This window comes from Narcine bancroftii, chromosome 6 (assembly GCF_036971445.1).
Source record: "Narcine bancroftii isolate sNarBan1 chromosome 6, sNarBan1.hap1, whole genome shotgun sequence".
NCBI classification, from domain to species: Eukaryota; Metazoa; Chordata; class Chondrichthyes; order Torpediniformes; family Narcinidae; genus Narcine; species Narcine bancroftii.
This window is the reverse complement of record NC_091474.1, coordinates 94,793,572-94,812,804: the sequence shown is the minus strand read 5'-3', so window position 1 is coordinate 94,812,804 and position 19,233 is coordinate 94,793,572. Positions and strand designations below refer to the sequence as shown.

The 19,233-nt window shown below is 49.9% G+C and overlaps 1 protein-coding gene across 1 annotated transcript; it reads left to right on the top strand.

The window, feature by feature from the left end:
* The first annotated feature begins 2,186 nt into the window (after positions 1-2,186).
* On the top strand, positions 2,187-15,199 carry LOC138737325 (mucin-2-like). Its single transcript, XM_069888079.1, has 18 exons — positions 2,187-2,282; positions 2,467-3,443; positions 3,556-4,037; positions 4,154-4,365; positions 4,480-5,186; positions 5,251-6,449; positions 6,549-8,475; positions 8,557-8,722; positions 8,875-8,986; positions 9,068-9,231; positions 9,337-9,646; positions 9,775-10,956; positions 11,144-11,889; positions 11,939-12,179; positions 12,262-13,409; positions 13,495-14,545; positions 14,627-14,722; positions 14,820-15,199. Exons 1-18 carry the CDS (start codon positions 2,187-2,189, stop codon positions 15,197-15,199), a joined length of 11,196 nt encoding a protein of 3,731 aa, XP_069744180.1.
* Positions 15,200-19,233: the final 4,034 nt, after the last annotated feature.

The following is a 19,233-nucleotide window of genomic DNA, read 5'->3' as shown; positions in this document are numbered from 1 at the left end:
TCCCCCACCATCATCAGTATCCCCCACCATCAGTATCTCCCACCATCAGTTTCACATCATCATCAGTATCACCCACCATCAGTATCCCCGTCATCAGTATCCCCCACCATCAGTATCCCCCACCATCAGTATTCCCCACCATGAGTATCCCCCGACCATTAGTATCCCCCACCAACAGTGTCCCCTCATCATCAGTATCCTCTCAGCATCAGTATCCCCCCCACCATTAGAATCCCCCACCATCAGTAACCCCCACCATCATCAGTATCCCCCACCATCAGTATCCCCCACCATCAGTGTTCACTACCATCGGTATCCCCCCACCATCAGTATGCCCAACCATCAGTATCCCCCACCATCAGTATCGCCCACCATCAGTATTCCCCATCATCGGTATCCCCCATCATCAGTATCCCCGACCATCAGTATCCCCCCACCATTAGTATCCCACCATCATCAGTATCCCCCACCATCAGCATCCCCCACCATCAGTATTCCACACCATCAGTGTCCCCCATCATCAGTATCCTCCACCATCAGTATCCCCCACCATCAGTATTCCCCACCAACAGTATTCCCCACAATCAGTATTCCCCACCATCAGTGTCCCCATCATCAGTATCCTCCACCATCAGTAACACCCACCATCAGTATTCCCAACCATCAGTATCCCCATCATCAGTATCCCCCACAATCAGTATCCCACCATCATCAGTATTCCCCACCATCAGTATCCCCCACCATCAAGATTCACCACCATCAGTATCCCCCACCATTAGTATACCGCCATCATCAGTAGCCCCCACCATCAGTATTCCCCACCATCAGTATCCCCCCACCATTAGTATCCTACCATCATCAGTATCCCCACCATCAGTATCCGCCACCAACAGTATTCCCCACCATCAGTATACCCCCACCATTAGTATACCACCATCATCAGTATTCCCCACCATCAGTATCCCCAATCATCAGTATTCCCCCACCATCAATATCCCGCACCATCAGTATCCCCTCACCATCAGTATCCCACCGTCATCAGTATCCCCCACCATCAGTATCCCTATCATCAGTATCCCCCACCATCAGTATCCCCCACCATCAGTATTCCCCGCCATGAGTATACCCCCACCATTAGTATCCCCCACCATCAGTGTCCCCCCTTCATCAGTATCCCCTCAGCATCAGTATCCCCCCACCATCAGTATCCCCCACCATCAGTATCCCCCACCACCAGAATTCCCCACCATCAATTTCACCCCACCATTAGTATCCCCCACCATCAGTATCCCCCACCATCAGTATTCCCCACCATGATTATCCCCCACCATTAGTATCCCCACCAACAGTGTCCCCCCATCATCAGTATCCCCACAGCATCAGTATCCCCCATCATCAGTATCCTCCACCATCAGTGTCCCCATCATCAGTATCCTCCACCATCAGAATCCCCCACCATCAGTATTCCCCAACAAAAGTATCCACCACTATCAGTATTCCCTACCATCAGTGTCCCCATCATCAGTATCCTCCACCATCAGTATCCCCCACCATCAGTATTCCCAAACATCAGTATCCCCATCATCAGAATCCCCCCACCATCAGTATCCCCTCAGCATCAGTATCCCCCCCACCATCAGTATCCCCCACCATCAGTATTCCCCACCATCAGTGTCCCCCAACATCAGTATCCTCCACCATCAGAATCCCCAACCATCAGTATTCCACACCAACAGTATCCACCACCATCAGTATTTCCTACCATCAGTGTCCCCCATCATCAGTATCCTCCACCATCAGTAACACCCAACATCAGTATTCCCCACCATCAGTATCCCCCACCATCAGTATCCCACCATCATCAGTATCCCCCACCATCAGTATCACCCACCATCAGTATTCCCCAACATCAGTGTCCCCCATCATCAGTATCCTCCACCATCAGAATCCCCGACCATCAGTATTCCACACCAACAGTATCCACCACCATCAGTATTCCCTACCATCTGTGTCCCCCATCATCAGTATCCTCCACCATCAGTATCCCACACCATCAGTATTCCCAACCACCAGTATCCCCATCATCAGTATCCCCCACCATCAGTATCCCACCATCATCAATATCCCCAACCATCAGTATCCCCCACCATCAGTATTCCCCACCATCAGTATCCCCCACCATTAGTATGCCACCATCATCAGTAGCCCCCACCATCAGTATTCCCCACCATCATTATCACCCCACCATCAGTATCCGCCACCAACAGTATTCCCCACCATCAGTATACCCCCACCATTAGTATACCACCATCATCAGTATTCCCCACCATCAGTATCCCCCATCATCAGTATCCCCCCACCATCAGTATCCCCCACCATCAGCAACCCCTCACCATCAGTATCCCACCTTCATCAGTATCCCCCACCATCAGTATCCCTATCATCAGTATCCCCCACCATCAGTAGCCCCCACCATCAGTATTCCCCACCATCAGTATCTCCCCACCATCAGTATCCCCCCACCATCAGTATCCCCCATCATCAGTATTCCCAACAATCGGTATCCCCCATCATCAGTATCCCCCACCATCAGTATCCCACCATCCTCAGTATCCCCCACCATTAGTATCCCCCACCATCAGTATTCCCCACCATCAGTGTCCCCCATCATCAGTATCCTCCACCATCGGTATCCCCCACCATCAGTATTCCCCACCATCAGTATCCCCATCATCAGTATCCCCCCCATCAGTATACCCCACCATCAGTATCCGCATCATCAGTATCCCCCCACCATCAGTATCCCCCACCATCAGTATCCCCTCACCATCAGTATCCCACCATCATCAGTATAAACTCAGCATCAGTATAACCCCCACCATTAGTATCCCCCACCATCAGTATCCCCCACCATCATCAGTATCCCCCACCATCAGTATCTCCCACCATCAGTTTCACATCATCATCAGTATCACCCACCATCAGTATCCCCGTCATCAGTATCCCCCACCATCAGTATCCCCCACCATCAGTATTCCCCACCATGAGTATCCCCCGACCATTAGTATCCCCCACCAACAGTGTCCCCTCATCATCAGTATCCTCTCAGCATCAGTATCCCCCCCACCATTAGAATCCCCCACCATCAGTAACCCCCACCATCATCAGTATCCCCCACCATCAGTATCCCCCACCATCAGTGTTCACTACCATCGGTATCCCCCCACCATCAGTATGCCCCACCATCAGTATCCCCCACCATCAGTATCGCCCACCATCAGTATTCCCCATCATCGGTATCCCCCATCATCAGTATCCCCGACCATCAGTATTTCCCCCACCATTAGTATCCCACCATCATCAGTATCCCCCACCATCAGCATCCCCCACCATCAGTATTCCACACCATCAGTGTCTCCCATCATCAGTATCCTCCACCATCAGTATCCCCCACCATCAGTATTCCCCACCAACAGTATTCCCCACAATCAGTATTCCCCACCATCAGTGTCCCCATCATCAGTATCCTCCACCATCAGTATCCCCCACCATCAGTATCACCCATCATCAGTATCCCCCACCATCAGTATCCCACCATCATCAGTATCCCCCACCATCAGTATCCCCCACCATCAGTATTCCACACCATCAGTGTACCCCATCATCAGTATCCTCCACCATCAGAATCCCCAACCATCAGTATTCCACACCAACAGTATCCACCACCATCAGTATTCCCTACCATCAGTGTCCCCCATCATCAGTATCCTCCAACATCAGTAACACCCACCATCAGTATTCCCAACCATCAGTATCCCCATCATCAGTATCCCCCACAATCAGTATCCCACCATCATCAGTATCCCCCACCATCAGTATCCCCCACCATCAAGATTCACCACCATCAGTATCCCCCACCATTAGTATACCGCCATCATCAGTAGCCCCCACCATCAGTATTCCCCACCATCAGTATCCCCCCACCATTAGTATCCTACCATCATCAGTATCCCCACCATCAGTATCCGCCACCAACAGTATTCCCCACCATCAGTATACCCCCACCATTAGTATACCACCTTCATCAGTATTCCCCACCATCAGTATCCCCAATCATCAGTATTCCCCCACCATCAATATCCCGCACCATTAGTATCCCCTCACCATCAGTATCCCACCGTCATCAGTATCCCCCACCATCAGTATCCCTATCATCAGTATCCCCCACCATCAGTATCCCCCACCATCAGTATTCCCCGCCATGAGTATACCCCCACCATTAGTATCCCCCACCATCAGTGTCCCCCCTTCATCAGTATCCCCTCAGCATCAGTATCCCCCCACCATCAGTATCCCCCACCATCAGTATCCCCCACCACCAGAATTCCCCACCATCAATTTCACCCCACCATTAGTATCCCCCACCATCAGTATCCCCCACCATCAGTATTCCCCACCATGATTATCCCCCACCATTAGTATCCCCACCAACAGTGTCCCCCCATCATCAGTATCCCCACAGCATCAGTATCCCCCATCATCAGTATCCTCCACCATCAGTGTCCCCATCATCAGTATCCTCCACCATCAGAATCCCCCACCATCAGTATTCCCCAACAAAAGTATCCACCACTATCAGTATTCCCTACCATCAGTGTCCCCATCATCAGTATCCTCCACCATCAGTATCCCCCACAATCAGTATTCCCAAACATCAGTATCCCCATCATCAGAATCCCCCCACCATCAGTATCCCCTCAGCATCAGTATCGCCCCCACCATCAGTATCCCCCACCATCAGTATTCCCCACCATCAGTGTCCCCCAACATCAGTATCCTCCACCATCAGAATCCCCAACCATCAGTATTCCACACCAACAGTATCCACCACCATCAGTATTTCCTACCATCAGTATTCCCATCATCAGTATCCCACCATCAGTATCCCCAACCATCAGTATCCCCCATCATCAGTATCCCCGTCATCAGTATCCCCTCACCATCAGTAACCCACCATCATCAGTATCCCCCACCATCAGTATCCCACCATCATCAGTATCCCCCACCATCAGTGTCCCCCCATCATCAGTATCCCCTCACCATCAGTATCTCACCATCATCAGTATCCCCCACCATCAGTATCCCTATCATCAGTATCCCCCACCATCAGTATCCCACCATCATCAGTATCCCTCACCATGAGTATCCCCCACCATCAGTGTCCCCATGATCAGCATCCTCCACCATCAGAATCCCCGACCTTCAGTATTCCACACCAACAGTATCCACCACCATCAGTATTCCCTACCATCAGAGTCCCTCATCATCAGTATCCTCCACCATCAGTATGCCCCACCATCAGTATTCCCAACCATCAGTATCCCCATCATCAGTATCCACCACCATCAGTATCCCTATCATCAGTATCCCCCACCATCAGTATCACCCACCATCAGTATCCCCCACCATCAGTATTCCCCACCATCATCATCCCCCCACCATTAGTATCCCACCATCATCAGTATTCCCCTCCATCAGTATCCCCATCATCAGAATCCCCCCACCATCAGTATCCCGCACCATCAGTATACCCTCACCATCATATCCCACCATCATAAGTATCCCCCACCATCAGTATCCCCATCATCAGTATCCCCCACCATCAGTATCCCCCACCATCAGTATTCCCCACCATGAGTATCCCCACACCATTAGTATCCCCCACCAACAGTGTCCCCCCATCATCAGTATCCTCTCAGCATCAGTATCCCCCCCCACCATCAGTATCCCCCACCATCAGTTTCCCCCACCATCAGAATTCCCCATCATCAATATCCCCCCACCATTAGTATCCCCCACATCAGTATCACCATCATCAGTATCCCCCACATTCAGTATCCCCCACCATCAGTATTCCCCACCAACAGTATCCCCCACCATCTGTATTCCCCACCATCAGTGTCCCCCATCATCAGTATCCTCCACCATCAGTATTCCCCACCATCAGTATTCCCCACCATCAGTATCCCCCATCATCAGTATCCCCACCATCAGTGTCCCCAATCATCAGTATCCCCTCAGCATCAGTATCACCCCACCATCAGTATACCCCACCATCAGTATCCGCATCATCAGTATCCCCACACCATCACTATCCCCCACCATCAGTATCCCCTCACCATCAGTATCCCACCATCATCAGTATAAACTCAGCATCAGTATAACCCACACCATTAGTGTCCCCCACCATCAGTATCCCCCACCATCATCAGTATCCCCCACCATCAGTATCTCCCACCATCAGTTTCACATCATCATCAGTATCCCCCACCATCCGTATCCCCGTCATCAGTATCGTCCACCATCAGTATCCCCCACCATCAGTATTCCCCACCATGAGTATCCCCCCACCATTAGAATCCCCCACCATCAGTATCCCACCATCATCAGTATCCCCCACCATTAGTATCCCCCACCATTTGTATTCCCCACCATCAGTATCCCCCCACCATTAGTATCCCACCATCATCAGTATCCCCCACCAACAGTATCCTCCACCATCAGTAACACCCACCATCAAGATTCACCACCATCAGTATCCCCCACCATTAGTATACCACCATCATCAGTAGCCCCCACGATCAGTATTCCACACCATCAGTATCCTCCCACCATTAGTATCCCACCATCATCAGTATCCCCACCATCAGTATCCGCCACCAAAAGTATTCCCCACCATCAGTATACCCCCACCATTAGTATACCACCATCATCAGTATTCCCCACCATCAGTATCCCCCATCATCAGTATTCCCCCACCATCAATATCCCGCACCATCAGTATCCCCTCACCATCAGTATCCCACCATCATCAGTATCCCCCACCATCAGTATCCCTATCATCAGTATCCCCCACCATCAGTATCCCCCACCATCAGTATTCCCCGCCATGAGTATACCCCCACCATTAGTATCCCCCACCATCAGTGTCCCCCCCTTCATCCGTATCCCCACAGAATCAGTATCCCCCATCATCAGTATCCTCCACCATCAGTGTCCCCCATCATCAGTATCCTCCACCATCAGAATCCCCCACCATCAGTATTCCCCAACAAAAGTATCCACCACTATCAGTATTCCCTACCATCAGTGTCCCCATCATCAGTATCCTCCACCATCAGTATCCCCCACCATCAGTATTCCCAAACATCAGTATCCCCATCATCAGAATCCCCCCACCATCAGTATCCCACCGTCATCAGTATCCCACCATCATCAGTATCCCCTCAGCATCAGTATCCCCCCCACCATTAGTATCCCCCCCATCAGTTTCACACCCACCATTAGTATCCCCCACCATCAGTATCCCCCACCATCATCAGTATCCCCCATCATCAGTATCTCCCACCATCAGTATCCCCATCATCAGTATCCCCACGATCAGTATCCCCCACCATCAGTATCCCCCACCATCAGTATCCCCTCACCATCAGTATCCCACCATCATCAGTATAAACTCAGAATCAGTATAACCCCCACCATTAGTATCCCCCACCATCAGTATCCCCCACCATCATCAGTATCCCCCACCATCAGTATCTCCCACCATCAGTTTCATATCCTCATCAGTAACCCCCACCATCAGTATCCCCATCATCAGTATCCCCCACCATCAGTATCCCCCAACATCAGTATTCCCCACCATGAGTATCCCCCCATCATTAGTATCCCCCACCAACAGTGTCCCCCCACCATTAGTATCCCCCACCATCAGTGTCCCCCCTTCATCAGTATCCCCTCAGCATCAGTAACCCCCCACCATCAGTATCCCCCACCATCAGTATCCCCCACCATCAGAATTCCCCACCATCAATTTCACCCCACCATTAGTATCCCCCACCATCAGTATCCACCCACCATCAGTATTCCCCACCATGATTATCACCCCACCATTAGTATCCCCACCAACAGTGTCCCCCCATCATCAGTATCCCCACAGAATCAGTATCCCCATCATCAGTATCCTCCACCATCAGTGTCCCCCATCATCAGCATCCTCCACCATCAGAATCCCCCACCATCAGTATTCCCCAACAAAAGTATCCACCACTATCAGTATTCCCTAGTGTCCCCATCATCAGTATCCTCCACCATCAGTATCCCCCACCATCAGTATTCCCAAACATCAGTATCCCCCATCATCAGTATCCCCCCACCATCAGTATCCCACCGTCATCAGTATCCCACCATCATCAGTATCCCCTCAGCATCAGTATCCCCCCCACCATTAGTGTACCCCCACCATCAGTATCCCCCAACATCAGTATCCCCCAATCATCAGTATCCCCTCAGCATCAGTATCCCCCCCACCATTAGTATCCCCCCCATCAGTATAACCCCCACCATTAGTATCCCCCACCATCAGTATCCCCCACCATCATCAGTATCCCCCACCATCAGTATCTCCCACCATCAGTATCCCCATCATCAGTATCCCCACCATCAGTATCCGCACACCATCAGTATCCCCCCACCATCAGTGTCCCCCACCATCAGTATTCCCAACAATCAGTATCCCCCATCATCAGTATCCCTCGCCATCAGTATCCCACCGTTATCAGTATCCCACCATCATCAGTATCACCTCAGCATCAGTATCCCCCCCACCATTAGTATACCCCCACCATCAGCATCCCCCAACATCAGTATCCCCCAATCATCAGTATCCCCTCAGCATCAGTATCCCCCCCACCATTAGAATCCCCCACCATCAGTAGCCCCCACCATCATCAGTATCCCCCACCATCAGTATCCCCCACCATCAGTATCCCCCGCCATCAGTATTCCCCACCATCAGTATCCCCCCACCATCAGTATGCCCCACCATCAGTATCACCCACCATCAGTATCCCCCACCGTCAGTATTCCCCACCATCGGTATCCCCAATCATCAGTATCCACGACCATCAGTATCCCACCATCATCAGTATCCCCCACCATTAGTATCCCCCACCATTATATTCCCCACCATCAGTATCCCCCACCATTAGTATCCCACCATCATCAGTATCCCCCACCATCAGTATCCCCCACCATCAGTATCCCCCCACCATCAGTATCCCCCACCATCAGTATTCCCAACACTCAGTATCCCCCATCATCAGTATACCCCCGCCATCAGTATCCCACCGTCATCAGTATCCCACCATCATCAGTATCCCCTCAGCATCAGTATCCCCCCCACCATTAGTATACCCCCACCATCAGCATCCCCCAACATCAGTATCCCCCAATGATCAGTATCCCCTCAGCATCAGTATCCCCCCCCACCATTAGAATCCCCCACCATCAGTAGTCCCCACCATCATCAGTATCCCCCACCATCAGTATCCCCCACCATCAGTATACCCCGCCATCAGTATTCCCCTCCATCAGTATCCCCCCACCATCAGTATGCCCCACCATCAGTATCCCCCACCATCAGTATCCCACCATCATCAGTATCCCCCACCATTAGTATCCCCCACCATTAGTATTCCCCACCATCAGTATCCCCCCACCATTAGTATCCCACCATCATCCCTATCCCCCACCATCAGTATCCCCCACAATCAGTATTCCACACCATCAGTGTCCCCCATCATCAGTATCCTCCACCATCAGTATTCCCCACCAACATTATTCCCCACAATCAGTATTCCCCACCATCAGAGTCCCCATGATCTGTATCCTCCACCATCAGTATCCCCCACCATCAGTATTTCCCACCATCAGTATCACCCATCATCAGTATCCCCCACCATCAGTATCCCACCATCATCAGTATCCCCCACCAACAGTATCCCCCACCATCAGAATCCCCGACCATCAGTATTCCACACCAACAGTATCCACCACCATCAGTATTCCCTACCATCAGTGTCCCCCATCATCAGTATCCTCCACCATCACTATCCCCCACCATCAGTATTCCCCACCATGAGTATCCCCCCACCATTAGTATCCCCCACCAAGTGTCCCCCCATCATATGTATCCTCTCAGCATCAGTATCCCCCCCCACCATCAGTATCCCCCACCATCAGTATCCCCCACCATCAGAATTCCCCACCATCAATATCCCCCCACCATTAGTATCCCCCACATCAGTATCCTCATCATTAGTATCCCCCACCATCAGTATCCCCCACCATCAGTATTCCCCACCAACAGTATCCCCCACCATCAGTATTCCCCACCATCAGTGTCCCCCATCATCAGTATCCTCCACCATCAGTATCCCCCACCATCAGTATTCCGCACCATTAGTATCCCCCATCATCAGTATCCCCCCACCATCGGTATCCCACCATCATCAGTATCTCCCACCATCAGTATCCCCACCATCAGTGTCCCCCAATCATCAGTATCCCCTCAGCATCAGTATCCCCCCACCATCAGTATACCCCACCATCAGTATCCCCCACCATCACTATTCCCCACCATCAGAATCCCCACACCATTACAATCCCCAACCATCAGTATCCCCATCATCAGTATCCCCACCATCAGTATCCCCCCACATCAGTATGCCCCACCATTAGTATCCCCCCACCATCAGTATCCCCCACCATCAGTATCCCCCAATCATCAGTATCCCCTCAGCATCAGTTGCTCCCCCACCATTAGTATCGCCCACCATCAGTATCCCCCACCATCATCAGTATCCCCCCACCATCAGTATCCCCCACCATCATCAGTATCCCCCCACCATCAGTATCCCCCACCATCAGTGTCCCCCAAGCATCAGTATCCCCTCAGCATCAGTATCCACCCACCATCAGTGTCCCCAATCATCAGTATCCCTTCAGCATCAGTATCCCCCCCACCATTAGTTTCCCCCACCATCAGTATCCCCCACAATCATCAGTATCCCCCCACCATCAGTATCCCTCACAATCAGTGTCCCCCTATCATAAGTATTCCCCACCATCAGTATCCACAATCATCAGTATAAACTCAGCATCAGTATCCCTCCCACCATTAGTATAGCGCACCATCAGTATCCCCCACCATCATCATTATCCCCCACCATCAGTACCTCCCACCATCGGTGACCCCCAATCATCAGTATCCCTTCAGTATCAGTATCCGCCCCACCATCAGTATCCCCCAGCATCAGTATCCCCCACCATCAGTATCCCCCACCATCAGTTTTTCCCACCATCAGTATCCCCCCACCATTAGTAAACCCCACCATCAGTATCCCCATCATCAGTATCCCCACCATCAGTATCCCCCCACCATATGTACCCCCACCATCAGTATTCCCCACCATCAGTATTCCCCACCATCAGTGTCCCCCATCATCAGTATCCTCCACCATCATAATCCCCCACCATCAGTATTCCCCAACAAAAGTGTCCACCACTATCAGTATTCCCTACCATCAGTGTCCCCATCATCAGTATCCTCCACCATCAGTATCCCCCACCATCAGTATTCCCAACCATCAGTATCCTCCATCATCAGTATCCCCTCACCATCAGTATCCCACCGTCATCAGTATCCCACCATCATCAGTATCCCCTCAGCATCAGTTTCCCCCCAACATTAGTATACCCCCACCATCAGTATCCCCCAACATCAGTATCCCCAATCATCAGTATCCCCTCAGCATCAGTATCCCCCCACCATTAGAATCCCCCACCATCAGTATCCCCCACCATCATCAGTATCCCCCACCATCAGTATCCCCCACCATCAGTATTCCCCACCATCAGTTTCCCCCCACCATCTGTATGCCCCACCATCAGTATCTCCCACCATCAGTATCCCCCACCATCAGTATTCCCCACCATCGGTATCCCCCATCATCAGTATCCCCCACCATCAGTATCCCACCATCATCAGTATCCCCCACCATTAGTATCCCCCACCATTCGTATTCCCCACCCTCAGTATCCCCCCACCATTAGTATCCCACCATCATCAGTATCCCCCACCATCAGTATCCCCCACCATCAGTATTCCGCACCATCAGTGTCCCCCATCATCAGTATCCTCCACCATCAGTATCCCCCACCATCAGTATTCCCCACCAACAGTATTCCCCACAATCAGTATTCCCCACCATCAGTGTCCCCCATCATCAGTATCCTCCACCATCAGTATCCCCCACCATCAGCATTTCCCACCATCAGTATCACCCATCATCAGTATCCCCCACCATCAGTATACCACCATCATCAGTATCCCCCACCATCAGTAACCCCCACCATCAGTATCCCCCACCATCAGTATCCCCATCATCAGTATCCCACCATCAATATCCCCCACCATCAGTATCCCCCCATCATCAGTATCCCCATCATCAGTATCCCCTCACCGTCAGTATCCCACCATCATTAGTATCCCCCACCATCAGTGTCCTACCATCATCAGTATCCCCCACCATCAGTGTCCCCCCATCATCAGTATCCCCTCACCATCAGTATCCCACCATCATCAGTATCCCCCACCATCAGTATCCCACCATCATCTGTATCCCCCACCATCAGTATCCCCCACCATCAGTATTCCCCACCATCAGTTTCCCCCCACCATCTGTATGCACCACCATCAGTATCCCCCACCATCAGTATCCCCCACCATCAGTATTCCCCACCATCGGTATCCCCCATCATCAGTATCCCCCACCATCAGTATCCCACCATCATCAGTATCCCCCACCATTAGTATCCCCCAGCATTCGTATTCCCCACCCTCAGTATCCCCCCACCATCAGTATCCCACCATCATCAATATCCCCCACCATCAGTATCTCCATCATCAGTATCCCCCACCATCAGTATCCCCCACCATCAGTATCCCCCACCTTCAGTATCCCCATCATCAGTATCATCATCAGTATCCAACCATCATCAGTATCCCCCACCATCAGTATCCCCCACCATCAGTGTACCCCCATCATCAGTATCCCCTCAGCATCAGTATCCCCCCACCATCAGTAACACCCCATCATCAGTATCCCCCATCATCAGTATCCCCTCACCATCAGTATCCCACCATCATCAGTGTCCCCCACGATCAGTATCCTCCACCATCATTATTCCCCACCATCAGTATCCCCCACCATTATTATCCCCCACCATCAGTATCCCCATCATCAGTATCCCCCACCATCAGTATCCCCCATCATCAGTATTCACCACCATCAGTATCCCCCCATCATCAGTATCCCCTCAGCATCAGTATCCCCCCACCATTAGTATCCCCCGCCATCAGTATCCCCATCGTCAGTATTCCACCATCAACAGTGTCCCCTCACCATCAGTATCCCACCATCATCAGCATCCCCCACCATCAGTATCCTCCACCATCTGTATCCCCCACCATCAGTATCCCCATCGTCAGTATTCCACCATCAACAGTATCCCCTCACCATCAGTATCCCACCATCATCATTATCCCCCACCATCAGTGTCCCCCCATCATTAGTATCCCCTCACCATCAGTATCCCACCATCATCAGTATCCCCCACCATCAGTATCCCCATCATCAGTATCCCACCATCATCAGTATCCCCCTCAGCATTAGAATTCCCCCATCATCAGTATCCCCCCACCATCACTATACCACCATCATCAGTATCCCCCACCATCAGTATCCCCCCACCATTAGTATCCCACACCATCAGTATCCACATCATCAGTATCGCACCATCATCAGTATCCCCCAACATCAGTATCCCCCACTATGTATCCACCACCATCAGTGTCCCCCCATCATCAGTATCCCCTCAGCATCAGTATCCCCATCATCAGTATCCCCCACCATCAGTATCCCCCCATCATCAGTATCCCCCCACAATCAGTATCCCCCCCATCATCAGTATCCCTCACCATCAGTATCCCCCCATCATCAGTATCCCACCATCATCAGTATCCCCCACCATCAGTATCCACCATCATCAGTATCCCCCACCATCAGTATCCCCCACCATCAGTATCCCCCACCATCAGTATTCCGCACCATCAGTATTCCCCGCCATCAGTATCCCCATCATCAGTATTCCGCCATCAACAGTATCCCCTCACCATCAGTATCCCACCATCATCAGTATCCCCCACCATCAGTATCCTTCACCATCAGTATTTCACGCCATCATTATCCCCCCACCATTAGTATCCCCCACCATCAGTATCCCCATCATCAGTATCCCACCATCATCAGTATCCCCCTCAGCATTAGAATCCCCCCATCATCAGTATCCCCCATCATCAGTGTCCCCCTATCATCAGTATCCCCCACCATCAGTATACCACCATCATCAGTATCCCCCAACATCAGTATCCCCCCACCATTAGTATCCCACACCATCAGTATCCACATCATCAGTGACCCCCATCATCAGTATCCCCTCAGCATCAGTATCCCCATCATCATTATCCCCCCATCATCAGTATCCCCCCATCATCAGTATCCCCCCACAATCAGTATCCCCCCATCATCAGTATCCCCCACCATCATCAGTATCCCCCCATCATCAGTATCCCCCACCATCAGTATCCCCCACCATCAGTATTCCCCACCATCAGTATTCCCCACCATCAGTATCCCCCACCATCAGTATCCCCCACCATCAGTATCCCCCACCATCAGTATCCCTCCACCTTCAGTATCCACCCATCATCAGTATCCCCCACCATCAGTATCCCCCACCATCAGTATCCCCACCATCAGTATTCCCCACCATCAGTATCCCCCACCATCAGTATTCCCCACCATCAGTATTCCCCACCATCAGTATCCCCCACCATCAGTATCTCCCACCATCAGTATCCCCCACCATTAGTATCTCCCCCATCATCAGTATCCCCACACCATCCATAAATCCCCACCATCAGTATCCCCATCATCAGTATCCCCCATCATCAGTATCCCCCACCATCAGTATCCCCCACCATCAGTATCCCTCCACCTTCAGTATCCACCCATCATCAGTATCCCCCACCATCAGTATCCCCCACCATCAGTATCCCCCACCATCAGTATTCCCCACCATCAGTATCCCCCACCATCAGTATCTCCCCCATCATCAGTATCCCCACACCATCCATAAATCCCCACAATCAGTATCCCCCATTATCAGTATCCCCCTCATCAGTATACCCCCTAAACATTCATCCTTTCTACCACCAGCAGCTGGTATTAAATAGATTATCAGTGACTAAATCCATGTCACTTACTTGGCTAAGTGAGACCTCCAAAATTGCCATTTATTCTACGAAGAGTCAAGAGGTCATGTTGCAACTGTGTTCAGTTTGGTCACCTCATTACAGGAAGGATGTAGAGTCCATGGAGAAGGTGCAGTGGAGATTTACCAGGATGTTGCCTGAAATGGAAAATAAGTCTTATGAGGCCAGGTTAGCAGAGCTTGGGCTTTTCTCTTTGTAGCAATGGATGAGAGGAGGCTTGATATAAGATTATGAGAGGCATAGATAATGTGAATGGCCATCACCTGATTCCCAGGGCAGGATCAGCAAACACCAGAGGATATATGTACAAAGTTAAGGGACGGAAGACATCAGGGGTAAGTTATTTTGTGGGTGCCTGGAATGCCTGGCCAGGGGTGGTGGTGGAGGCTGAAACATTGGGGGTATTTAGACAACCACATGGACTGAAAAAAATGGAGGGTTATAGGATTAGGAGGGTTTAGTGTTTTTTTAGCAGTAATTCAAGAAGGCAGATTACCATTATTTCTTCATAAAGGATGGACCATTGAGCATGTTTCCCAGATATTGAAAGTGAATTTTAAAAAATTATAAGGTATCACGGCACAACGTATTGTGGTGTCTAATGTTTGGCTTTACTTCTGAAGATTGAATTGGCATAAATAAGTCTTATTTGTTAAATTAGCAGTCAAATGTCAGTTGACCTGACCATAAGCAAGTCAAGGCATCTTGGTACAGTCAAGAAGTGCCAAAGAATAAGTAGCCAAGAAACCACTGCATATCATTTCCACACCACCGGCCGCTGTCCCCTGGAAGCCTTAATGACCGAACACTTGATATCAGTCTCAATATTAATATCCTTTAAAGTCTGTGGATAGAAACTTGCAATCAGCAAGTTTAACTCCTAATTCCTCACGTTTTGTTGATAAACCACTGACAAAGTCCGGCCAACTGCGAAATACTGATATGAAGCTCCAATTAGCAGGATGTTTTGAAAATAAAATTAAAAATCATAAAATAAAATGCTGGAAAAGTAGAAACAGAAACTGATTGAAACACTCAGTGGATCTGGAAGAATTTGTGGAGGGTGAAACCAAATTAATAACCTTTCTCTGATGAAATCTCTCTGCAGTTGTTGCCTGACCTGCTGAGTGTTTCTCAACGTCTGTCTTCTAAAAATCCACCATCCTGAATTTTATTGCTGGCTGAAATGTTTTCAATGAAAACTTAGGGCAGAATGGTTAGCATAGAGAATAGCGCAATGTTATTAACAGCACCAGTGTTCGAATCTGGCGCTGTCTTTAAGGAGTTTGTACGTTCTCCCTGTGTCTGCGTGGGTTTCCACTGGGTGCTCTGGTTTCCTCCCACTGTTCAAAATGTACGGGGTTAGTAGTTTAATTGATGTGCTTAGGCAACACAGACACATGGGTCTGTTACCCTGCTTTACATTTGAAGACAAATTTCTGACCAAACAAGTAGAAAAGACAGTTTCTTACTGTGAAGGCCTTTATCCGGAACCCTTGGGGGGACAGTGTGTTCCAAATTTCGGATTTTTATGGATTTCAGAACAAAAGCCAGCTGCCCCAGATTTAAGCCCACCTGAATTGTGCTTCCGTATCCACCCCCTTCCAGTCACACTGGCGTCTCTCTCCCCCTTGCCCACCCGAGTCGCACTGCCGTCTCGGTCTCCTCCACCCCCACCCACCAGAGTCATGCTGTCGTGTCTCCCCCCCACCCTCACACACCCACCCACCGAACCTAGTTGTGCTGTCGCCCCTCTCTCTCTCTCTCTCTCTCTCTCTCTCTCTCTCTCTCTCTCTCTCTCTCTCTCTCTCTCTCTCTCTCTCTCTCTCTCTCTCTCTCCCTCCACTGTATCAGCACCAGAGAAAAGAAATGCCGGTTTTTGGAGCTTTCTGGATTTTAGAGGTCCGGATAAAGGATTGTGTACCTGTATTTATAGATTTGTACGTGGAACATTATAAATCACAAAGAATGAGTGAAAAGCCTGCAGTGTAGATTTTAACTATGCTTTTCATTTGACTATTGTGTAGTCCCTTCTGACTGTTTCTGACCCAGATCAGTAAATGTCTGGCCTTCTCATTCTCAGGAAGCAGAAATTAATCTTTTTTCTTGCTGGGTTCACTGAAACATCGTGACTCACACACCGGCAATGAGAGTAGTCATTCTGATAATAGCTCAGAACTGACTGCGAAGAAATTATTGTACCCTTTCCTCAGCAATGATAGGTGACCATGTGGATTTCCTCCATGTTCTGAGGACAGACAGGGTTGGGAGGGGAATCGGTCATGTGGATGTATTTGGGTGGCATGGGCCTGTGAGACGGAAGGGCCTGCTACCATGATGCATCTCTAACTTTAAAATTAAAGCAAAGACATTGGTGAGACCATGCCTGGATTATTGTGAGCAGCTCTGCTCACTCATCTAGAGGATATCATCAGGCTGGAAAGGATGCAGAAACAGGGGAAGACAGGCTCGAGGAAGCTGAGGATTTTCTGTTTGGAGTGTCGGAGGCCAGATTGGGAGGAACCAATAACAGATGCATGAGGGGTAAAGATTTAAATTTAGACATACAGCATGGTAAAAGGCCCTTCCGTCCCCATGTGTCCTAAATACACCAATTAACCTATAAACCCTATTTGTTTTTGAAAGGCAGGTGGAAACCAGAGACAGATGCCTTACAAACAGCGCGAGATTCGAACCTGGGTTGCTGGAGCTGTAATATTGTTGAGCTAACCGCCCACAATTGGCACCCCAGATGGATTGTTGAAGTATTTCTCCTGATACAGGGGAATTTAAAACTGGAGGGAATAGATGAGAGAGGAATGATTTGAAAGGACTTGGGAATAACTTTCAACGGTGGGGGGGGGGGGGGGGGTGGTATGGTATGAGCTGTCAGTGGAAGTGGTTACAATCGTCACTTTTAAAAGACCTCGAAACATACAAGTTAGAGCAGTGGTTCTCAACTTTTTTCTTTCCACTCACATACCACCTAAGAAGTAAAAGGGAGTCCCTCCAGAGACACTGAGTGTTCCTGCAAGTCACTACATTGCAGGATCTCTCCTGGACCCAATGTCCCAATGGCATCCTGAAGAAAGCATGTCAGTGCCTTGACTTCCTCAGGTGTTTGTGGAGGTTTGGCATGATATTGGAAAGTCTGGCAAATTTCTCCAGAGGTGCGGTGCAAAGGGTGCTGACCGGCTGCATCACGGCCTGGTACGAGGACACCAATACCTCTCAGTGTAAAACCCTGCAAAAGGTAGTGGACGCAGCCCAAGACATCACAGGCCAAACTCTCCTCACTATCGAGAACATCTATTGAGAACTCTGCCATCGGAGAGCAGCAGCAATCATTAAAGACCTCCACCACTCAGCACACGCTCTGTTCTCGCTGCTGCCATCAGGAAAGAGGTAGAGGGGCCACAAGACTCGCACCCACCAGGTTCAGGAACAGCTGCTACCCCTCCACCATCAGACTCCTCAACAACAAATCAATCAGAAGGACTGACTACCTGTGCACTTGATTGATTTTCTTTGTTCTCTCTGTATTACACAGTCAGTTTGTTTACATTTGTTATCTGTTTACAGTTCTTTTATTTGTTTGCATGTTTACACTGTGTTCAGTTTTTTTTTTGCGCTACCAATTAGTGATAATTCTGCCTCGCCCACAGGAAAAAGAATCTCAGAATTATATGTGCTCTGACAATAAATCTGAAATCTGATTCCTGAAGAATCTCATCTTTTTCTCTGGCTACCCTTTTTCCCTTTCTGAACATAAAATCTCTTGGAGCTCCTGTCCACTTTTCGCTCTCTTTTTAGCTTTGCTCCTCAGTTCCAAAAAATCTTCTGGGTTCACACTTGATCCCAGCTGCTTATACCTGCCTCCTGTTTCCTTCCTTTGGCCAGAGCCTGAATTTCCCTCATCATCCAAGCTTCCCCATGCTTGCATGTCTGACCTTTCACTCTAACAGACATCTCCTAGACTCTGGTCAGCAACTTTG